At 42.6% G+C, this 24,454-nt stretch overlaps 1 protein-coding gene across 7 annotated transcripts in view; it reads left to right on the forward strand.

The window, feature by feature from the left end:
* Window positions 1-24,454, forward strand: part of LOC141490570 (putative cation-transporting ATPase 13A4) — a 195,360-nt gene that overhangs the window by 152,992 nt on the left and 17,914 nt on the right. For all 7 annotated transcript variants that reach the window (XM_074190614.1, XM_074190617.1, XM_074190616.1 and 4 more), the window contains 13 exons: window positions 843-904; window positions 3,102-3,252; window positions 3,899-3,985; window positions 4,557-4,713; window positions 7,743-7,863; window positions 9,186-9,310; window positions 10,305-10,465; window positions 12,140-12,265; window positions 13,201-13,280; window positions 14,839-14,881; window positions 18,157-18,266; window positions 19,218-19,314; window positions 21,262-21,334. In XM_074190614.1, the coding sequence (XP_074046715.1) occupies window positions 843-904; window positions 3,102-3,252; window positions 3,899-3,985; window positions 4,557-4,713; window positions 7,743-7,863; window positions 9,186-9,310; window positions 10,305-10,465; window positions 12,140-12,265; window positions 13,201-13,280; window positions 14,839-14,881; window positions 18,157-18,266; window positions 19,218-19,314; window positions 21,262-21,334 (1,393 nt within the window). The remainder of the gene's footprint in view (window positions 1-842; window positions 905-3,101; window positions 3,253-3,898; window positions 3,986-4,556; window positions 4,714-7,742; window positions 7,864-9,185; window positions 9,311-10,304; window positions 10,466-12,139; window positions 12,266-13,200; window positions 13,281-14,838; window positions 14,882-18,156; window positions 18,267-19,217; window positions 19,315-21,261; window positions 21,335-24,454) is intronic.

Below are 24,454 nucleotides of genomic sequence, written 5' to 3' on the forward strand. Positions count from 1 at the left end.
TTTAAAAAAAATCTCATTTTTTATTTAGCCATTTGCTTGCTTTACTTTCTTCCCAGATCTTCTGATGGTGTACAATGTGGCTGATAAACACTCAGTTTTGACTGGGAGGGGGTAACAATTATTCCATGCTTATAGATGGATCCTTTGGATCCTGTTGTACTGCAGATGTCTTTAGCCCCTTTTAAAAGTCGAGAGAAGCAGAGTCAGAGAGTTATTAGCAAGTGTCAGAGGCAAGTTGAGACCCAGGCCTCTCCTGCTGCTAATCCTGGTACCCTTCCCCCATCCCCCTTCCCCCATCCCCCATGCAGACTAAAAACAAATCCCATTCATTCCTATTCATTAATATTTGTTGCTAACTCCTGTTTGCCATCCTTGTCTGCCATCCTTGTCTGCCAAGCTCTACCTGTAGTTCTATCTGGCCCTCCATTATTACCATGACCACACTTTTACTAAATATTTGGGAACTAGATCCATAAGGAAAGTTTCTTACAAAGAAACAAAGGGAATGCCTTCTGCGGGTCAGCTTTAGATGATAATGAGACCTTTAGTCGGGTCTCAGTGAGCATCATGTTCATTGGATTTTTGCTTCTTGCTAATTAAAGTAAAGCCTTGCTTTTCTCTCTAACCATTGGTGCCTGGTTTCATTATCATCCACAGTCCTCAGTGTCAGTGCTTGGTCCCCCTGGAACATTCCTTTCCCTACATTGAGGTCTCCCCTCTCCTGGCTGAGTTTGTATCTGCCATGATAGATTTGGTCACTTCTAGGGGTGTAATGCCCATTTTAAGGTGTTTTTCTTCAAAACTGAGGCACAGAGGTGAACACTAACTCTGATTTTCACTAGACAGGCACGCTGACAGAAGACGGTCTTGATCTATGGGGCGCTGTCCCTGTGATGAGAAATTGGTAGGTGTCTTGACTTATAAGTGAATTCATCTCTACTGAGCTGCATGAGGTATTGATTGAATCTCATACTGATCAGAAGTTGAGAAACTTCTAGGAATTTTACCCCCCTCCTTAAGTTAAGTAAGATCTAGGTTTAAAAGGAGTTATGAAAGTAGACTCCCATTCCAATAATCTCTCCACTGTGGTATCCTCTAGTGACCTAGGAGACAATTTGTTTAATTAGGACAGAAGAGTGTGGACCAAATGCCTTCCTCTTTGAATTGATGTGAGGAAAGCGGTTTGTAAGATTTGGCTCCACAGATGTGATAAATAACATGACCACTAGTATTCTCTCCATGGAACTCTTCAGTAGGTCAAGATTAGATGGGTACATATGAACATTATCATTGTTCTCTTGTATCTTTATTTTATTTAAGGTTACCTGATTACATTTTAATGGGATTCCATCTAGGAGGCCCAACCATGTGTTTGGCACCTCTGACTTAAACTATGACATGCCACTGAGCGAATGATTACATTGATTAATTGCATCCCTTTGGGATAGGTGCTACAAATAAGCCCTGAGTTGGGTTCACAATTAAATAGGAGCAAAATACCTTATTGTAGTATACTTTGGAAATTACCCACCATTTTCAATGATTCCAAGCCAACACCTCAGCTTTTATTTCTTTAATTTGAAAACAAATGAATTATTCCCAGTTTTGATGGATGGTTGTCATCTTGGGTCATCACAATCTCCCAAGGCTCAAAGTTGGGAAATGGCAAGATGTTTTCAGGGCGCGAGATGGCTACAATATGGGTCCAGTGATGGCTTATGAAGGAAAAGTAGCATCAAGTGTGTCGTAGAGGCAGACCTCCGGGTGATGGACAGAGGTGCTAGGGAAGAGTGAGAGCAAATACAGACCAGAACCACAGTGTCTGAAAGAATGTGGCCAGACTACATCCTCAGAGTATAGAGGACAAAAAGACACCTGGCTTAGTTCAGGGATGTCCTCAAGGAGCTTCAAAGGAAAAAAGTCAGCATTGTTGTGACCATTCCTTTCTCTTGTGACTGGAGAGTTTGTATATCTTTTTTAGGAAGCTTCTTATTTCCTTTTCAAAAATGGTCTGCTCATCTCCTTTTGTCTTTTTGTCAGCTGGGGTATGGGCATGAATTTTTTTTTTTATAAATGAGCTTCCTTTCCTTCTAAAAGTTTTCAGGTTTTAACAGTTTTCTCCTATTTAGCAAAAGGCCTTTCCCGCTAGGATATGGGATCAGCTCACATCCAACGTCTTGGCCTACTTACCTTTTATTAAAACTATTTTAATACAACGTTGTGGGTGTCTCCACTCAGAGTTTGGTTGTTCTGACAGGACCTCATCCATGCCTGGCAGTTATGCCAATTGGGCTGTATCAGAGGCAGCTCCAGGGAAAAAGTAATGCAGAAGTAATTGATTTTTGTTCAACTCTATGTTTTCATCTGCAAGGGAATTCCTATTATACAAATAGACACCCTTGGAATTTTGGAGTTATCTGGGGCAGATGAAGTGACCTACCCAGAGTCACTTAGCCAGGAAGGGTCAGAGCACATGACTACATGACATTTTGCTGTGCTGAAGAGGGGAAAGTCATCATAATAAATAATAATGCAGATTTGTATATTGACAGGTCTTTCAGATTTATAGTGTCTTTTCCTGAGAAGTGATTTGTATAAGTGGTATTCGTTAACATCTCACTGATGCTCTGATGCATAGAGAATTAGTGGCTCAAAGTCACATAATTAGTAACTCTCTCTTCTCTCTGGGGTCAAGGCTTGGCCTGACACTGGGATGTGGCTTTAGCCTAAGAAGTGGATGCAAGTTTTGGTTGGGTTGAAAGCTTCTGCCTCCAACCTCCTTTCCTGAAAGTCCAACTTACTTTCTCTAGAAACTTCAGTGGACAGCATGCATATGGTCCAGCCAGCTAAGTCCCAATGAATGAGGCTGTCACCCCTCAGTTTCTGGGAGAGGACCATCTTTGTTTACCAGAGTGAATTATTATAATAATTTTCTTTGAATCAAAAATGTTTATCAAATTAAAGAGATATATACTAATTCTCTGACTTCTCAGACCCTTCCTGCTTTGATATTATTTGACTGTGGGTAATAAGGTAGTAAAGGGTAGGGTTTTTCCCAAATCCTTCTTCAAGGAAAGAAAGTTGTTCTCCAACTCTTCCAGTTTTCAGGAGGTCCACAGCTTCACCTCTGGCAGCGCTCTGCCTTGGGGACCCCTCTGTGCTGCCATGGCCAGCTGCCACTCCCTCATTGTTCTGGATGGGACCATCCAAGGAGACCCTCTGGATGTCAAGATGTTTGAAGGTACCAACTGGGTAAGACTGTGTTTTCTTCTGCACAGGATAACTGCAAGAAAGTCTTCTGAAGAGGATCAATCATTTTCTCCCAAAAATTCCATAAACCAAAAACCACTACAAGCTGTGTGTTTGAGCCCAGGCTAGGCACGAGATACAAAATGGCAGCCAACCTGCTCTCCATGAGCTGATATGTTCCTGGGGGAAGTATGAAATGAGATGGACCGTCATGGTGTGGAGTGATGGGGGAATGAGAGGCCCCAAAAAAGGTGAATTTAGAGACTTCAGGAATAAGAAAATGCTCTCACAGAAAGGTAGAGGAGCTAAAAGTAGCCTGAAGGATTATCTGTTCCAAGTGCCTCATCCTACAGTTGGGTAAAAAGAGGAAAAGCTTCCCCAGGACACATAGTCATAGACAATATACTCAGGTCTTAGGAGTTTGAGTGAAGCACTCTCTCCACCATGACTAAGCTAGTTTTACAGTAAATTCTAAGGCTTACATTTGGCCCCAGGTCCTCTGGCTCTATTGCAGCAACCTGTTCTTCCTTATTCACAGTGGACTATGGAGGGAAGGTTCTGAAGTAATGTCTCCACCACAAATTAAATTGGAAATGCTTTGAAAGGTCTGAGAGCCCACTAAAGAATGTTTTATATTGTCTTCAAACAGATCATTGGAGATCCCTCTGTGGATTTTAATGACTCCAGTATACCAGCTTCCAGCATCATCATTAAGCCAGGCCCTCAAGCAAGCCAAGTAAGATTTGCCCTTTTAATAATAGGGGCCATGTTCCTTAGACTTTGTGACTTTTTGGTGATTTCCCTTCTGGTCAGGTCCTAGCTCCTCTTAGCCTTCAATGATTGCTTCCTTAGGGGAAGCCTGAAAAATGCAATGAATTTGTGATTCATGTGGTCTTATGCACATGGCCTTATTTTATTATCAATTTATAAGATGGCCATAAATTCTCTTTGTTTTTTGCTTGTTTTCAGTAACAAAGACAGGGTGGTGTGAATCTGTGCCTCTCTATCAGGACCTCAGCAACCAGGGCTCCTGCATCTGGGAGGACCAGCCCTTGGGCTTTCAGATCTTTTTTTTCAGTTTGGATTTTGCTTTTGGGAGTTTTTTGGGCAAGGCAATGGGGTTAAGTGGCTTGCTGATGGCCACACAGCTAGGTAATTATTAAGTGTCTGAGGCCGGATTTGAACTCAGGTACTCCTGACTCCAGGGCCTATGCACCACTTAACCTCCCCAGGATTTCAGATCTTATCAAAGGGTATAGACAAGCCTGATTGGTTATTAATACTGCTCCCTTCTGGCATATCTCTAGACTCCAGTACGAGCGGTCGCCATTTTGCATCAGTTTCCATTTTCTTCTGGTCTGCAGAGGATGTCAGTTATTACCCAACAGACTGGCAGAGACCACCTTGATGCCTATATGAAGGGAGCCCCAGAGATGGTGGCCAGTTTTTGCAGACCAGAAACAGGTATGATGTCTATGATTTTTCTTCTTTCTAGGCCAGAAAACAATTCCCAGACAGCAAACAAAGCTAACCAAATGAATGTAACAACAGAAGTTTGGAACAACAAATACAAAATGTAGGCTGGGTAGCTAAAGGAGCTTCAGTGTATTAGAGTAAATAAAAACTTACCAGGGAATCCACTTTCTGGGCCAACTCAGAAGCCATTTGAACAGATTTCTAGTCTGACTAATATACATACTCCCTGAGGAAAACAGGTCCAGATTTTCATAAGAAAATCATTTGCATTCAGATGAGCACATTTAGATCAAATGCCAAGTTTCTATATATTTCAACCTCCAACCTCCTTGAAGGATGATGGGTTGGTTGTTACTGTTTACATGGGATTTCTGATTAAATCCGAAGATCTCTTCATCTATTCTTTTTTGGAAGTCTGTTTACTTTCAGCTTAAGCCTAAAATGTGAAAAAATATTGTGCTCAGTCCTGGGGACAAAAGGTTAAAAAATGAAAATGTTTCTCCCCTCAAGGAGGTTACATTTCCTTGGGAGGACATGATCTGTACACAGAGAAATATAGATGTGTGTATTTCTATGCACATATCTATACATAGCAATATAACTCTATACATTTAGTTATATCATACCTATGATCAGTGAGAATTCCCTCTCTCTCGCTGGTGTCCCCACTGATGTATTTACTCTTCTTAGTCAGCCAGAGGACACAATTAATTGCAAGTGAAGGCATTTAATGAACTAACAGAATAAACAGCAATAGACCCACTTAACTTAAGAAAATCTACATAGCAGCAGATTAAGACATTTTCCTCTTGATTCTAATATTTGAGGTTGAAAAAACTTGATTTAGTATTAACAATGATCAAGATCTTGCTGGCTTAGAATGGGGATAGATTTATGCTGGAACAAAGGGGAAGGGAAGTAGGTTCATCTTTATATAAGGTAGATGGGGAGAACCAGAAAATTCAGTGGAGAGAGTCAGGAAGATCTGAGTTCAAATCTAGTCTCAAATATCTACCAGCTGTGTGATCCTGGACAAGTCACTTGACTTTTGTTTGCCTTAATCCACTGTCAAAGGAAATGGCATACTAGTATCTTTGCCAAGAAAACCTCATGGTCAGCTTATGGTCCTTGGGGTGATGAAGAGTCAGTTATGACTGAATGACTGAACAACAATTGTACTAAGACTAGTAAATACATACAAAAGCAAAAAAAAAGAAAGGAAATAGTTGCCCTCAAGGAGCTTACATTCTAATGGGAAAGAACCCCAAAGAAGTCAAAAAGTCAGGATCTAAGGAGGAAGAAGGTCCCTGCCATGGGGAAAATGTTGGAGAAGGGCAGAGGAAAGGGAGGTGAAGGGAAATGAAAAGCTGGCTGGGCTGGTTCCTGGAAGGGGCCATTCAGTTTGAGAGAGAGAGAGGTTCAAGGAGAAGAGGAAGCTTCCATGGTATGGATTTCAGGAATGAAATCTCTTCTAGGATAAAGAGATCTCTATGGAATAGGGAAATGTCTGGAGAAGTACAGCCTGGTGGGAAAGGGAGACAAACTCATTGTTCCATCTCTGGTTCCTAAACCAACATCTCTACCTTAGTTGCATTTGTTTGTCAGCAGAAAACCTCACAATTTAGGGGATGTATTTTCAGCAAGAAAAACAAACTGATTCTTTCCCTAAAATATATAGAATGTAAATAGAGGCTATTTTCCAGAAATGAAGGAGTAGAACAACCAATAACAATTGCTAGTGTTTATTCATCACTTCAGAGTTTGCAAAATACTTTACAAAGATTATTACATTTGACCCTCTCAACCCTCTTGTAAGGAAACGTTCTGTCATTGTCCCCAGTTCATCAATGAGGAAACTGGAACTGGGATGTTCATGTATTCATTTCCTATCCCACAGCCAGAGTTGGACACAGGTCAAGGACTCTACCTGCCATGCACCCCCAGCTTTCAGGGGGAGAAGGACAGAGATCAGGAAAGATCTGGTCTAAGCATTGCTATTTGGATTGAGTCTTGAAGAGAATGAAGGGAGCTAGAAATGAGGAAGGAGAGGATTCCTGCAGTTGAGAGACAGGCAAGATGATGTGGCCAATCACAGGGAATGGGGAATTTCCTAGACTATCTGGTCTGCAGAATGAAAGAAGAGGAGGGGAAGTCAGTTTGGAAAATGATTTTTATATGGAAACAGGGGGCTCCATATTTCATCCTAATAGCAATAGGGAGCCTTTCTAGAGGCTCCATTCTTCCTTTTCTTCCCTCCTGCTTTCTAGATGACTGAACACTTTCTTTTACCCTACAAACATGGACCACCTGCTGATTGTCATTTGCCATTTTACTAGCTTCTTGGCGATTGTTCCCTATCCCAAAATACTAAGAAATATGGAACAAGAAGAAACTCCCACACTTAATGTAGCCTCCAGTGATCTGAGTGTGACAGATCCAAAGGAGCAAGACCCAAGGTGTAGCAGCGCCTCCCCCCCCCCAGCCAAACAACGAGCTATTTGATACTGTATGGGAAAATAACCACTTACTGCATTTTGGGTGTGCCATTACCTGATCTGGTTACAGGTCAATGTGACTGCAGTTTCTTTTCTTTCTTGGGGAACCCAATATATATGATTTTTGGTGTAGTTCTCTCCCAGGTTCCTTTCTTTCCTCCCTCTCTTCCTCCCTTCCTCCCTCCCTCCCTCTTTCCTTCCTTCCTTCCTTCCTTCCTTCCAGCATTTATTGAGTTTCCATTGTGTACCAGGTACTCTGCTAGGTAGTAAGGTTTCAAAATTCAAAATGAAGCCATCCTTGTGCTCCAATTGCTGATGGAATAGTTATCTTGTCCTTCTGAGCTGCCACAGCTAGGTCAGACTTCCAGCTGTGATCATGATCCCAAGAACAGATTTGTTGAGGATTTTAGGGACCAGGAACAATTGCAGAGGCTAAAACAACATCTGCCTTCCTTGGTGTGCCCGATGGTACTTTCAGGGGGACCCTGGCCTTCAGCTTGCCATTGCCTTCTCTCTACACAGTTCCCTCAAATTTCAAGAAGGAGTTGAAACTTTATACCATGCAAGGTTTCCGAGTCATTGCTCTAGCTCACAAACCTCTGAAAGCAGGGAAGCACCCAGCAGAGACGGGCACTTATACCAGGTAAGTAGCTCTGCAGCTGGTGTCCTTCTAACATCTCCTCTTCTTACTTGGTATATGGTGGTGTGGATGTGAATTAAACTTACAGGGATCTTGGTGGTCACCTAGTGTGACACCCCCCCATTGCCCAGGAAAATGCTATCCAGAGAGGGCATGTGGCTTCCCTGTGTCACCCAGACACTTGGCAATGCAGTGTGTCTACCTCAGGGCCTCTCACAATGTAGACACTGGATTAAGTTTTTATTGAATTGAATTGTAGATTCTATTGCAGAAATAAAATACTAAAAGTGAAACTTGAGCATTTTGAAAACAATTTACATAAAACCCTTGAATTTGCAGCCTGAGAAGCATCTCAATTTCCCTTGAGTTTTTCAATGAAAAGGATCAAAATTCTGAGGTACAGGAAGGCACTGAGTGGATTCCCCAACAATCTTCCATTTTGTTAGGCTCAGGCCTTTGTGTGACTGTTTAACTCAAGGCATCTTTGATCTTGGCCATTGGCCTCCGTGGCTCTCTTAACCAATCTTATATTCTCTTTACTGTCAAAGGTGTCCCATTTTAATCATTGAGGGGATTGAGGAGATTGGAACAGCAAGTGATAGGAAGAATTAACTGAACCCCACCAATTTCATTTTGTGACCATTCTGGAGCTCCCTCTATTCCCTTCCTAGTCAGTTTTGGGCCTAGTTCAATTTTTGTTTTATGGGAAAAATTTATTCAATTATGGAAATTAAGAGAAAACTTTATTACATTGTTTGAAGCTTGCCCTGTGTAGCTTGGAAGCATGAGCACTCCCACTTGCCGCTTAGAGACCCTCATTGAGGGACTTAACTATGCTAACCAGAAAACCAATCACATCCAAGATTGATGCAAGGAATTTTCTCACAATCAAATATCTCATGAAATCCAAGTGTTTAATCTGAAAACTGATCCTGTATGGATCAACCACCTATTGTTTCCATGTTCCTTTGATCATTTATAGACACTTGATAGGCGGACACCTCTGTTTCTGATGTCAGGGAATTGTGCCTGTTCACTTTCCCGTGATCACTTTTGAAAAGCCTAGTAATCTTTTCTCCAATTAGAAATCAGATGACTTCATCTAGTACCTCCATGAATTGTTCCCTTTTAATAACTGGTCTTATTTAAGTAATTTTTAAAATCTATGCAAATCTGTCTCCTCCTGTATTTGGGGTCCAGGGTTGCTAGGCATTGCTTAATAAATTAAAGTTCTTGCACCTTTGTTGTTTCAGTCATCCCCTCTTTCTCCTGCCACATTACCACATGGGTCTTTTTTACATATTATTTTTTCTTTCCATACAAAGGGAGGAAATCGAATCAGAGTTAACATTTCTAGGCCTTCTGATCATGGAAAATCGCTTGAAAAAAGAGACCAAGCCTGTTTTGAAGGAGCTGAGCAATGCTCGGATCCGGACAGTCATGATCACAGGTGAGTATCTTGGAAAATTCAAGAGTTGGTTTGTAATGAGGGTCAAGGAAAGTGCTACTGAGTGACTGAGTCTCTGGCAATGGCCCAACTTGGCCAGACCTCTCTTTCCTGATGTGTCATCAGGCTCTGGATACAACATCTTAGCTAATGCCCATTTATTAAGCATCTTCTACAGCCCAGGTTTTGTGATAAGCACTACAGATGCTGATGAAGGCCAAAACATGGCCCCCACCTTTGGAAAGCTCAGTCTAATAGGGGAAGATGGTCTGGATACAAAGGTTGAAATAAACAGTCCTTCCACTGGCATCAATAATGTATTATAGGCTTAAGGAAATGTAAGATTGATTTGGAGGAAATGCAAATGATATCAGTCAGGGGAAGGTGCTGCTCTCTTGAGAGGACTCAGGTCTCAGGAGATGGTCTCAGGTAAGAGGAGATGGTCCCTAACCTGGGTTTTGAAACAAAGATGGTATCAGGGGTCTGAAGAACAAAAGACAGGAAGTATTTGAGTTTGATTCAACAAAAAAATTGTGAAATGGCTTCTATTTGACCCTCACAGAGGATCCAGTGACAAGAATGGAACAGTTCCCTCCCCCAAGGCTACCATTGGTGGAGACACAGCCTGTATATAGATGTATAGTAGATACCTAGTAGATGCAGAATGAGTTCAGGGAGGAGGGCTGCTAACCAGGATTAAGAAAGCTTCTTGTAGGAGGAGACCCTTGAAGGGGCTTGGGGAGTCAAGGTGGACAGACAATAGATGGAAGTTCCCAAAGTGAGGGGCAGTGCCACTAGTCTCAGTATCTGTGTAGAAGAAACTCCGGAAATCAGCCACACTGACTAAGGGCAGATGGAGCTTGTTTGAGCCAGGTCCCCAGTCCCAGAGCTCCCTCATCTGGGCCAGGGCACTTATCCAGGGGTTTCCAGCAGGGAAGGATATTTGTAATATGTAGTCACATATGAAATAAGAACATCAATTTTTTTCTTGCTCCAGGGGACAACCTTCAGACTGCTATCACAGTCGCAAAAAATTCTGAAATGATCCCTCAAGGTCATAAGGTGATCATCATTGAGGCCAATGAATCAGAAGGATTCTCTCCTCCATCTGTGACCTGGCAGCTGTTAGAGAATACAGAGGAGGGTCCGAGAAATAAGGTACACCTGTCTTATAGCCAGGTCCACCGTAAGATGTGGTTGGGAAGGATTGCAGCTGATAGCAGACCCTCAGGAGTTTCCTCAGGACCACACAGAACTGAGAGCTGAAAAGGAACTCAGACACTAATTGTCCTCCACCCCCAATTATATATATAAAAGGCACAGACAGAAGTGACTTATTCTAAGCCATTCACACAGTAAAAGGTAGATCTAGGATGCTAACAGAAGTCCTTGGATTCCAGATGCAAAGCTCCATGTGGCCTCTATTCCAATTAAATCCAATTCAGCAACACTATGGATGTGGTTGTCTTCTAGGGACTGTGATCATAAGCAAGCAATAATGAAGATCAAAATGAGAAGAAATGATCATTCCTGTTCCTAATCCACCTTAGGGCTTGCAAAATGCTCCAAGAATAATCTTAGAGAATAATGACTCTACTCTAAAGGAGTTAGGAATTCCCTGACAGAGAGCTTATCAGCCTCTTTCCTTCTTTCTTTCTCCCCCAAGCAAGCAAGCCCCATAGCAACAGCCACCCTTTGTCTGGCATTTTCTTGGGATCTTAGATCCGGTTATGAAATGGATTTCCCATTTGATCTAATGATCTAATCTCTTCATTTTAAAGATGGGGAAACTGAGGCCCACAGCTTGATTATTTCCCCATGGTCACATAGATGATCCAGGTAGTCAGTGGCAGAGTCAGGATTCAAATCCTGGTGTATCTATCTCCTAGCTAACTTAATTTTGCTGACTCATAAAATAACACCCCCCTATTTTAGTCCCCATATTTACAAAACTAGCAAATCCCTGAGCCAGTCTTTCAGTCAGTCAGTCAAAAGGTATTTATGAAGCTCCTACCATTTGCCAGGCATTGCATTGTTTTCACATATGCTAATGCATATGTAGTAATGACTTCCATCCATGGAGAGTTTTCTTCTTCCAATAGCCCCGTGACACAGCCAAGACTGGTGTTATTCTTCCCAATTTATATTTGAGGAAACAGTCCAAGAGTATGTCACACAACTAACAGTGGTGCCAGGCTAAACCCAGGTCTTCTGTGCCCCAACCCATGCATTCCCCTTCATATTATAAATTATGGATCATGGGCAGTCTAGTGGTGGCCATGTCAGTCTGTATGTCTGCAGATAGTAAACTCCTTGGTCATCTTCCTTGGCTGAACAGAGGAAAGGAAGGAAGAAAAATGGCAGCCTTGGGCTTGGCAGAAGAGGCAGACACCTACACAGTCTGCAGTTCTACCTCATTAAAATGCAAATGCTTCAGAGAGGGTGAAGACTTTGAATCTTCTTGCTCAGAGGGCTGTGCTCTCAATGATGCCAGCTTCATGCCTTAGACTTTGATAGTCATAAATACAAGCTTTCCAAACCAAGGCATTGACCATTAGCCCCACAATGTGAATTCATTTATTAGATCTTTTCCTTCCTGGTAATCAGTTGGCATCTGGAAAGAAGGAGGTGTAGGGTGGGTAAGTTTCCAAAACTGGTCTGGTGGATCGGGAAGCCTAGATCTTGGAATAGAGCTCTGGGGGGCCCTTGGCACCAGGAGGCATCAGAAACTCCCTGTGTAATGATGTTGGAGGAAAAGAAAAGGAGCAGAAAGGGAGGTGGGATGGGAACAGAGGCAGTCAATACCTAGACCTGCTACGTTTTGGATTTTAGGACATCCGCCTCTCCATCCAAGACTCCTCCTTCCCTGAGGAGGGCCGAGTGGATAATTATCACTTTGCCATGACTGGGAAATCTTACCAAGTGATTGCTCAGAATTTCAGCAGTCTGCTTCCCAAAGTAAGTGAAGAACAAGAGAGTTGCTCTTTGGGGTTTGGGAGGGTGGGCGAAGCTGCCAACCTCTATGCCTTCTTGAACTCATGGTTTTGGAATGTTCCTCTGACTGTTTCACCACCAGACATGGAGAAAGAGCCCTCAGTGAGTGCCAGGGATGAGGGCTGGTCTCGGGGTGGACCTGCCATAAGTTTAGCAATCATGTATTCTTCCAGGGGATTAGAGATGTAGACTTGGAAAGGTCTTTGGGGTCATCTGATTAAACGGCCACATTCTACATTTGAAGAAGCTGAGGCCCAGAGAGTGAAGTAATGACTCTAGGTAACAAAGGGAGTATATGGGAGAGCCAGACTAGAATCCAGATCTTCAATTCCAAATAGAACACTGCTCACCCTGAAAGGGCCTTTCTGCCTTCATGTTTAGGTCCGTGTCCTCTATCCAGGAGGCCTCCCTTCCCACTTGGCTCTGGCATCCATTCATGCCCAATCTCATCCTCTCCATGTCTGATTTTCAAAGCAAGCTGTGTAGTCGTGACCCTTGAGTCCCTTGGAGACAAGGGGTGCCCAGGAAGAGTGAACCGGTCCTCTGGACATGATGCGCCACATTCTGGCCAGACTTGTGAAAATCACAGACACAAAGCTGAGAAAATATATGGATGCCCTAGAGTTTCTTAAGTGTCTTGCCCTGATACTCTGGGCTATTGTTTTGATTGATTCATGCTAGGGAAGCAATGTAGACAGAACTGATGGGATGGAAGATGCAGAAGGGCTCAGGGCTGTAGCGGGCTGATGCAGTTGGTTAAATATTAAAGCATGAGCCCTCTTCACCCTTCCTCCCTCCAGCCCCCAGCAGTCACCTGGGGTGGGAGTGCATTTGTTTTTTAAATGACTGCTACTGTTTTCTCCTTTCTCATTTCATTGTCCTGGTGCTTTTCTTGGCAGATCCTGGTGAATGGAGCCATTTTTGCTAGGATGTCTCCTGGGCAGAAATCAAGTCTTGTGGAAGAATTCCAGAAATTAAAGTAGGTTCTTTGGCATAAATGAAATGTTTCTTCTCCAGAGATTGTTCGGCAATGTCAAACCCAGGCTTGAAGGGAGAGAGAAGAGGGAGGGGGATGGTTTGGGTATCATGTAGATCGGGGGCTAAGGGCAGAAGAGAAGAACTATATGGACCAGACCCCAGTCAAACACTGGGTCTTGCCCTAGACTCGAGGAACTCCCAGGTCCCTGGGGAGACAGCATGCAATCAGCCATGTACAGACTAGATCTAGGCAATGTGACTTGGAGGTAAGCATGAGGGGGAGGCCCCTGGCAACAAGGGAGCTGGGTCAGGGCTTCCAGAGGAGCAGGAATCATAGTGGGGATTTGAAAGCAGTCAGGGGAACCTGAGATGGAGATAAGGAGAGAGAAGAGTGCAGACAGGGGGTCCTGGGCGACAGGGAGGGAGAGGAGGAGGAGGAAGGGGAGAAGGACGAAGAGGAGAAGAAAATGAAGAGGAGGAAGAATAAGAGGATGAAGAAAGGGAGGAAGACAGGGTCAGATCAGTGCTTTGGGCAGATGAATGAAAGTGAAACTGGCCCGGCCAGAGAGATATGTCAGGTCCACCTGACTTCCCAGCAGATTCTTGGTCAAAGGTGTTAAGTTCCCAGGTAAGCCAAGATGGGAACTGGGCCTAGGCTCCTCTTAAAAGAATTGGCCTACTTTCCCTTCTCTTTCTCACTCTAATCACTTGGAGGAGTCTGTGGGGACAGAGAACAGGATTTTAGACCTGCATCAGGAACAGACATTAGGAAACAACTGGAACTTCTTCTCCAGTTCATTCTTCTTCTTCCCCTTCTCTTCTTCCTCTTCTTTTCCTCCCCTTCCTTTTCTCCTCCTCTTTCCCATTCTTTTTCCTCTTCTCTTCCTCCTCCTTCTCTTCCTCCTCTTCTCCTCTTTGTCCTCTTCCCTCTCTTCTCTCCTTTTTCCTTCTCTTTCTCATCCTTTCCCTTTTTTCTTCCTCCTCCTCCTCCTTCTCTTCCTCTTCCTCCTTTTCTTTTCCCTCTTCTTTCTTCATCATCACCACCAGATGCTTCAGAGGTCTATACTTACATACATGTGTACATGTGTGTAAAGTGTAAAATTTGCTTAGTTATTTTTGATTTTCATCTTCAAATGGTCACAGGAAAGTCACAGTAGCAATCAATGAACAAACCCCTCAAACTCTATTTGTTGCATGAGGTCAACCTGGAGAAACTCTGAATGTGGGACCCTCCCAAATGGTTGGCACAGGGTGGGCTTCTTTTGAAGGATTTCTTCCTCTGTACAGTAAAGGGGTAGACTGGAAAACTTCAGAGGTTCCTCCAAGTTCTAGGTCTAAAGTCCCAGCTGGACTTCCCTGGAAGTCTCTGGATGTATCCCCTTGGTTGAAGGGGGCTGGATTAAGATAATCTAAAGGAGGAGAGGACCAGATCCCTCTGATCACTTCTGGCTTGTAACTCTTCTTTTTCCTGGGCAGATTGTACACAGGACAGGTTTACCATGGCTAATGGAAATGACTCAAGGAAAGTACTGACTTTTTCCATGTCCTTTTTCCTCCAGCTACTATGTTGGCATGTGTGGTGATGGAGCCAATGACTGTGGGGTGAGTAGAATTACCTGTTCCATTGGCCAGTGTCCAAGGTCTTCTGGGCAGGCCTGGTGGCTGGGTGCTGCTTCCTCCTCTTGGTCGGTCTTTGATGTTTCTACTACTCACTGACATTAAGTTTAGACAAGAGACAGAGAGGCTACGAGATCTGTTACCTCCCCATCCCCAGCTGCCATGGCAAATTCAATGAGCCATAGTGTCCATCTCATCCAACTATGATGAGGAAAGAAGAAAGGAGGAGGAGAAAGGAAGAGGGAAGAGAGGGCAAGAGAGGAGAAGGTTATGTTCAAGGACATTCAGCTGCTAAGTGTCAGAGCTGTGGTTCAAAGGCTTGTTTTGACTCAGATGCCAATGCCCTTCCTGCGATTCTAAACTTCTTTCGTCCAAAGCACTTGAAAGCATCAGGTCTCAGAGCCCTGGAGAGGAAGGGCCATGGAGTCATTTCCAAGGAACCATAGAGTCATCTCTGTAGCATATGTTACTGTTTGTAAACTTTGGGTAACAAGCCAGCAGAGACTTTCAGGCAACTAAACGCATGATCCCCCTCCCCCAGATCCCCATTGCTTTCCATCCAAATACCTAGGGGTGCTGTTGTGATGGAGACAATACATGATGAGAAAGTGACCTTGAATTCAGTGTCTCTCTAAGAAAACCTGTATTGGATGGTCTTGGGGAAAGATCACTTCCTCTGGAGGAAGAAGCCATCATGCCAAGTCCTTTCTCTAAGTTTCACCTCATGTTTACTTGGGGTAAACATTTAATCTCTCTGAGTCTCAGTTTTCTCATCTGTACAATTAGGAATTTGGACTAGCCAGTCATTGAGGTCCCTCCTAGACCTGGATCAAAGATCTTCTCTTGGCATTCAAAAAAAAACCGAGAATAATCTTGATCACATAGCAATCCAAATATGTTTCTATCTTAAGCAGGGAAACTTATCCCTGGAAATCCTGGCAGTCACTCACTGTCTTAAAGATCAAATAATCCAGTCTTTTCATAGAAGTCATATGAAGCCCCCTACCCAAGGGCCTCCAGCTCATAAACTCAGTGTGAAGAACAGTGAATCAGGGGAAAGGATTGGGGAATAAGGTTAGATTTTTAACGATCCCTTCAGCACCTCTGTTTAATTGTATGTGTGACATCATCATCACTGTCAGCATTGTCATCACCACCTAATCATCTTCAGCAGCAGCAGCAGCAGCACCATCATCATCATCATCATCATCATCATCATCATCATCATCATTATCACCACCACCACCATCATTCCTTCCAAATCTGCTTGAGCATTCTTCTCCAACAATTTGCTTCAGGATATCTTTCACTGCTCGCATTATCATTCAACTGATGCTAAAATCAAAACTCTTTCAAAAGTCCATAAATGCCTTAAACTGGACAGAAGAAGAAGAATCAATTTTGATACAGTGTTTTAAGGATTGCAAATTTCTTTATATACATACTCAATCCTCTCAACAAACCTGGGAAGCAGCAGTTACAGGTATGATTATTCCAATTTTACATATGAAGAAACCGAGGATCAAAAGCCAGAAGTGGCTTTTCCTGGCTGTGCCAAAGAGACAGTAAATGTTTTCATGGGATATTTGTACCAAGGACTTCCTGGTTTCAAGTCTAGCATCTTCTTTCTTAATGACACAGTCTAGTTTTTCATTCAAATGATCCCTTTGATGGTTTGTACGTTGCTCTTAGGACAATGATGCTTTCTTAGATCCTTTCCGGCACCCTGTGTGTGAACCTGCTATCCAATGATCAGTCCAATCTTTCTCTCATGGAACAGCCTCTCAGATCCTTGAAGATAATTTCCGTGTCCTTCCTGAGTCTGCTTTGGATTGACCTTGCCCATATTCTTCAAGCATTCTCATGATTTTGCTGGAGGAGAATGGCTAGGAAGATTAAAGAGCACTGAAAGGATAGTTCAAATCTAATCTTAAATGCCTCTCATGTTCTGGACAGGGCCAGAGCTGGACTCACGAAGACAAAGAATGAAAAAGAAAAATCTCCGCTCAAGAGACAATTCCCTCTCGAGGGCTTGTCAGGGGGCAAATACAACCATAACAATAAGTGGAATAAATACAAAATCGAAACAAAATCATTAAATATGTTAGTTAAAGGGGAGCTGGGCAGAGCATTAAAATCATTTAAACTTTCTGAGTCTCTGTCTTCCTATGTAAAATGGGGACAATAATTCCTCCTCCTTATGGGGTTGTTGTTGGTTCAACTGAGCTAATGGATGGAAAGTGATTTGCGAAATTTCAGTGCTGTATAAATATCAGTTATTATCATTATCATTTTAAAATACTCATTCTCCAAATGCTTAGCAAACCTCTTCTGTAGGTAGGCAGGAGTTGGTGTTAAAATTGGAAATGAAGACATGGAATCAATGTTCCCCAGAGAATTTTATTTGGGAGAGTGGGGAGAAGTTTAGGTTAATAGACAAGGTGATTGTGGCTTATATCTATGAAGATGAAAGTGATCTTTGAGGTCAATTAGTCCAACCCTTTCATTTTTCAAAGAAGGAGCTGAGGTTCAGAGAGAAGTGACTTGCCCAAGGTCATAGAGCTATTCATCCAAACCCAGTTCCTCTCATCCCAATTCCAGCTCTCCTACTCTGCCACATCATTTCTCAGTGGCCCTTCCTTGGTCCTTGTTCCCAGGCCCTTGCTTGTAGATGAGTTTAAATGATTTATTCAGCTTGGTCCCAGACTACAGACCAAAAGACAAGGGATAGGAGTCTCCCTAGGCTGATTTTTTTCTTGTAACAAAAATAACTTCCTAAGAACTGAGCTAGAGGAGCAGAATGGGTTGCTTCAGGGTCTGTGAGATCTCCCTTATTGTGACCTTAGAAGGTGAATGATCCCTTTGGATGATATTGTAGAAGAGACACTTGACTCGATACAGTCAGACAAGGTGCTCTCAAAAGCCCAGGGCATGTTGGTACTTGGTGATTGCCCTGAAAGAACCCTATAGTGTTACTTGAGTTATGAACCAAGGGTCTGGTAGACACTGCCCAGGGAAAAGTCAGTAACTCTGGTCAGAAACTTGCTGTATAGTTGGAAATACTGTTCAACCTAAGAATCAATTCCCCAGGTAAAGCTTCCAGTCCATGCCCTGTGACCACAATTCCCAAATGGACTTTGTGCAATGTGACCAGGAAAAGGTAATGGCTGCTTTGGGGAATAGCACCATGACTTGCTCATAACAAGCAATGTATCTATATGTAGTCAATTCATATATGTAACATAAAATTTTCATTTCAGGCTTTGAAAATGGCTCATGCTGGCATCTCACTGTCTGAGCAGGAGGCATCTGTGGCTTCACCCTTCACCTCAAAAACAGCCAACATAGAATGTGTACCACACTTGATCAGGTCAGTCACTTCCTCTGAGAGTGTGCCAGCTGAACAAATTGGTACAGGTTCTTCATTTTAAACATACTGAAAATGGAAAATGACTGGTTTTATTCAATGCACACAAGGAAAATGAACCATGTGATCTTAGGAGCAAATTACACATTATGTCTAACCAAAGGAGAGTTGATCAGATCCTAGGAGCAAATATATAAAATTAATGTCTGTCTATCCATCCATTAATTTGTTCATCTGTCCATCCATCCATTCATTCTTTCATTTGTTCCCTCCTCAAGTTTGTACTTATGTTGATTTTTTCAAAATCAAGAGTAGAATTATTTTTATCCAAATTAATTTTTTTCTTGCTTGATTCAGATCAATATTTCGACCATGAATTGTCTTCTCTTCCCTTTTCCTGGGTAAATTCAATCATCTTTTATAAAATATACACTCGAGATCAGTCAGCTAACCAAGACATTAGGGAAGGAAATTATTCCATTCACTTCACAGATTCATTAATAAAACAAACAACTCTGCCTCCAAAACAACTGGGTCCCTTCTGACTTCATCTCTAGTCCTTAAAACTACCTAACTAACATCTGGTTCTTGGCCTTCATTATCAAAGAAGACCAAAATGGCATCACTGTGTTAGAGTCAAACTACATTGTGTTTGACTGTGGCTGATAAGACCAATAGGAGTTCAGAATGTTCTACCTCCAATGGAAAATGACTCTAGAAAGTGAGGGTAACAAGGGAGGAAATTCCAGGCATCAGGAATAGTCAGTGCAAGCATATGGAGAGGACAGATGGAACATAGTAAAAATTCTGTTAAAAAAAAAGTAATGCTTAGTTGGAAGTAGATATTGAGACTCTTCAATATGACTAAAAATTTCACCCTGATTTTATGAAAATTAAAAATGACCCTGGCAAAGACATTAACCATATGCATTTTTTCTTTTTCTTTATGAATAGGGAAGGACGAGCTGCTTTGGTTTCTTCATTTGGAGTGTTTAAATATTTAACTATGTATGGAATAATTCAGCTCATTGGTACAGCTCTGCTTTATTGGGTATGACTCAAAAATCATTTCTACATAGCTCTTAAATTGTGTATATTACCTTAAAGACATAGCCTCTCAGGGGCAGCTAGGTGGCGCATTGGATGGAGCACCAGCCCTGGAGTCAGGAGTACGTGAGTTCAAATCTGGCCTCAGACACTTAATAATTACCTAGCTGTGTGGCCTTGAGCAAAACACTTAACCCCATTGCCTGGCAAAAAAAAAACACACAACCCCCCCCTAAAAACATAGCCTCTCTACCAATCCATACCAGAACCTTCTTTGAAGCTTAGCATCTTAGGCTCTGAGAAGGGTTCTACAGTTAGAATGTAGCAGAAGCAGAACTAGAACCCAGGACTTCCTCACGTCAAGATTGGTCCTCTCTCCATTAGATCACACTGGCTCAATCAGGAGTTTCCTAAATTAATACAATCTCAAGTCTAGCCCAATTATGTCTGTGTGTGTGTGTGTCTGTGTCTGTGTCTATATACCCACTGACACAGATACACCTTGGCTGACAGATTTTATATGAACAGAATGGTCTCTATTTTGTGTCATGATTTCCTAAATCAAAGTAGCGTCTGAGGTTGTGTCAGTTAATGGTTCTTGGTGTAGCTGGGAAGTACTCTTCTTTCTCGACCAGAAAGTTAGAAATACACAGAAGTGGATGCAGCTCTTGGGGTAATGCTGGGAGTCTGGAGATGTCTGGAGGCTGACCCAAGACACCCTGGTCCCCCCATCTGGCACTGGTCCTTCTACCACCCATGACTCTATGCTCATTTATTATCATCAACATCAGATCTGGTGGCTATTTAGCCCTTTCTTGTTTGATGACTCTGTGAAAGAGGTGCCATTATTTCCTCACTTTCAATGGGAGGACTCTCAGTCTCTGAATGGAAGAGACTTAGAAAGGGTCACAGCTACTGTGTCTGAAGCTGGATGGGAGATCAGGGTCTGATTTGGTTTTTGTATTCCAAGCTCCTCAAACAGTGACTGCAACATAGTAGGTTGTTTATCAGTGGTTGCTATATGGACCCTGAAGCTAGGCTCCACCTAGAACAACTTGGAGAAAGAGAAGGAGGAAGAGGAAGAAGCAACAAAGAGAGAAGAAAGTGACTATTGGGTCTGCCCTCAAAAATATGTAGATTACAAAGCAACTTTCCCAAATCTGAGCTTTTCTTTGGTGTCCAAGCTTGCTTAGCTTGCCTCCTTGGGATCAGACTTATCTTGGGTAGTCTTGCTCTGAGAAAAGTCACTTCAAAAAAATACCCATGGCCATGATCCCCATGATCCTCAGCCTAAGAAATTTGCATCATAGCAAAAACCAGATATTGTTCTATCTGTGATATGATGGTGAATAATTACCTAAGGTGACCAGGAGAGAGATGATGGAGGAGCAGAAGTTTGGGGATCATGAATAGGAAAGGTTAGGGAAAACTTTGTGCCCACGACAATTTAAGACAAAGAAGGAAGGAAAGGGTTATTGTTTCTCAGGGGGTTCCCCACTTCTTCAGTCCAATGTGTGTGCTCACACACACACACACACACACACACACACACACACACACACACTACCATCCATACGAAGACATCAGCACACATTCATTTGTAAAATCACAATTTCACTGGCTTTCTTGTATGCTACAATACCTACCTGTAGACGAGCCATCTCTATAATGTACTAATCATCACACATACATATTCTGGGGACCAGGCAGCCTGGCCAACTCAGCTTTTGTGCCTTAATATCTGGAAAAAGATATCTTTACCCATGATGCTTCACAGAAACATGGAAGGTCAATCTTTGCTATCTCTGTTGATATTTTGTGTATCTTCTCCAGTTCATTCTATATAGATCTTGTCCAAATTCTCCCTCCCAAAAGGCTGCCACCAGGACTCCCCACCTCACTCAACCCCAGCATGGATAACCATGTATTTTTCTTTTTTTTTCACTTTTAGCAATTGCAACTATTTGGGAACTACCAGTACCTCATGCAGGATGTGGGCATCACCCTGATGGTCTGTCTAACAAGTGAGTCCCTTATTGAAGGTGAGGGAGGGGGTTGGCATTTGCCCATTGGCTTTTCACTCTTCTCTATAAGTTCAGAGGAGGCATCAAATATAAACCCAAAGAGGGCATGCAAATGAGGCTTCTTATCCAAGGAAATCTATTCTCCTGTGAATTTTGAATGGGGAAAAATGATAAATCTGCTATGTACCAACATGTGACTCCAACTTTTGGGGCATGTGCTACTGCCCAAGCAACCTCAGATAAGATCTTTTAGAACAGCTCCCTCTTACAGGCCACTGATTTAGAAAGAGAACAAACAGTCTGTTCAACCCCAGGACCACACCTAGTTATCAGGCACTGACCCACTTTGGTCTCATGAAACCTAGAACTGAGGGGGTAGGGGGAGGACTCATGTGATTTAGCACCTGCCTTGGGAGGTACTGGCCAACTGGGACATGACCTGTGGTCTATAGGATCATTGGTCTTCTTGGAGGTTTCCTAATGCCATTTCCCTGGGATTTGATATTATTTCTTAATAATGGAGAGAAATGATTGCTCCAATAGAGAACAAAGAACAGGTCTCTTTTGACCAGGCTTTCTTTACCCATTAATGTGAAGACAAGTAAGAAATCCATCATCAGACAATACAAGACCCAAGTCCCCTGGAGGCTTTCACACAACATCTTAAAACAGGAGCGGCTGACATCACTCATTTATTTTAAGCACCCAAGATGAACCGTCCTGCTATCCAGGAGGGTTTGGGGTATCATCAATTTAGGTTTATGAGATGGAAATGTTTATACATAATCCAGAAAAGTTTTCTTTTAGTGTACAATATTAATATTGCCAACACTTCATATTTTCATTAATAATCTGGATGTCATTGTGCTGGCTATCCAAAGAGGGTTTGTATGATGAATCAACCAGAGTTGATAAAATTAAAAAGTCAAGGGGCAGCTAGGTGGCATAGTGGATAAAGCACTGGCCCTGGAGTCAGGAGTACCTGGGTTCAAATCCGGTCTCAGACACTTAATAATTACCTAGCTGTGTGGCCTTGGGAAAGCCACTTAACCCCGTTTACCTTACAAAAATAAAAATTAAAAAGTCAAAATAACACTGTTGTAGAAAGAAAAATCCCCCTCCCCTATCTGTCGACATTCTTTCCTATTCTCTTCTCTTTTACTTCATTCTGCAAACCACCTGTAAGGGTGGCTGAATTCAGTGGTCAGACCATGCAGGAGCCAGAGGGCAAGGGAGGTAACTAGAAGGAGATTGGGGTGGACTGAGCCCTAGATCCACTTTGATGACCTGGGACTAGCAGTGTGATCTGGTGTTAGTTGTGTGAATGATTGAGGCTTCCCTACATATCCTTTGCTATAGGATACATATCCTTTCCCTGTCTAGGTCCCTATTTGAGGTCAGATTGTATGAAGAGTCAGACATCATGGTGGAAAGGAAGCACCATTCACTGAATATCAGGACTTGGGTTGGAATCCTGACTATGCTACTTATAAATTGTATTACCCTAGGAATATCCACTCTTCTCTCTATATTTCAGGGTTGTTTTCATTTTTTTCATGTCTAAAATGAAAGGTTAATGAAGTAACCTTGAAGGTCTCCTGCAGCTATGACCTTCTGCTATCTTGGGTCCCTTCCAACTCTTTAGACCTCTAATTCTATAAAAGCTGGCATTCTTAGAGAAGCTTTGGTGGGTAGAAACCTGACCCTGGAGTAAGGAGAGTCCAAATCTTGCTAGCTAGAAGTCCCTGGGCAAATCATTTTTCCTCATCGGTCAACAGAAGGGTAAGATTTAGTGACCTAGAAAATCCATTTCTAACTTTAGATCTGTGATTCTGGGGGCTGGCATTGATACTCACACATGAATCATCAGATCCTCTAGACTCTTTCACCATCAGTGTGGCCTCCCCTGGACTAAACATCAGGTCAAGGTCCAATCTCCATAGAGGTTGGGTAGAAGGATGAGGGTGAGTTGACTTGGGCATACTCACCAGAATTCTAGGGCTAGGGAAGAAAAATAAACATCCTAGAGGGAATCATTTCTATCATTTCCTCCATAAAGAACAGTCTGTTGTTGACTATCAAGCCTAAAGGAAAATGCCAGAAACTTTCCCCACTCTTTAGGGAGTACAATTAAAAGAGAATTTGAATCCACTAGGGTTTCCAGTCTGAAGATTTCTGTCTTATAATGCCCAATAAGTAAAGGATGTCTTTACATCTTGGCCCCAGAGCTAGAAGGAATCTCAGAACAAATATAGTTCAATGCCTTCATTTGAAGGAGAAGGAAATGGAGACAAAGAAATTTTGATGTTCCCAGGTCCACACAGCTAGTAAGTGGAGAGACAAAAACATGACTAGTCAGGGAATGGGACTAGTGAAAGACTGACCTTCAGGGATTGCACTAAGGACAGAAGCTGTGTTAGGGAAGCTCCAATCATTCAAAGAGGTACCCTGAGTGTGGTCAGGTAACTGTTCTCCAACATGAGCTGGTTGTAGGGTCCAGCATTTGCAAAGCCATCAGGATAGGGTAGGAACATTGAGAAGGAAGGCAACTAAAATATCCTCTGTAGTCTCTACTGGGAGGCCATTGGCAATTTCTTTTTGTGAAGAACCTCCCAATTAAGGAGCAACATCACAGGAAAAATTTAAATTTTATCCAATGCAAACATATTCAATTAAATGTTTATTAAGCACCTACAATACAGAATGCTTCTGTGGTGGTGGACAAGAGCAGTCTTTGGGGATGTTGTAGGGGAAGAAGATAAAGTAAGGTTGATTGAAGAGTTCTGCTGTCCAACAACTGGATTCTAGCCCATAGCCTGCCTGCTACCCACTGCCCCTAAGCATCTCAGATACATTGCCATATAATTAGTATTTGTGGTCCCATCAGAGATGTAGATACCAGCCCCTTTGGGCTCTCATGGAGTTTCCTAACTTCTATTAATGACTTTATTGTCATCCTCCACTGACCAACCTTCTGAGGAGTATTTCTCTCTCTGGACATAGGCTGATGCTGGAACCAGGGCCACAAAGTCCACAACTGAGCCTGCAAACTCATTCAGACCCTTTTTAGCTTCAAGGAGAATCTCCCCAACTTTGTGTTCTACTCAGGAAGCCCTCAAG

Source organism: Macrotis lagotis, chromosome 6 (assembly GCF_037893015.1).
Source record: "Macrotis lagotis isolate mMagLag1 chromosome 6, bilby.v1.9.chrom.fasta, whole genome shotgun sequence".
Classification (NCBI taxonomy): domain Eukaryota; kingdom Metazoa; phylum Chordata; class Mammalia; order Peramelemorphia; family Peramelidae; genus Macrotis; species Macrotis lagotis.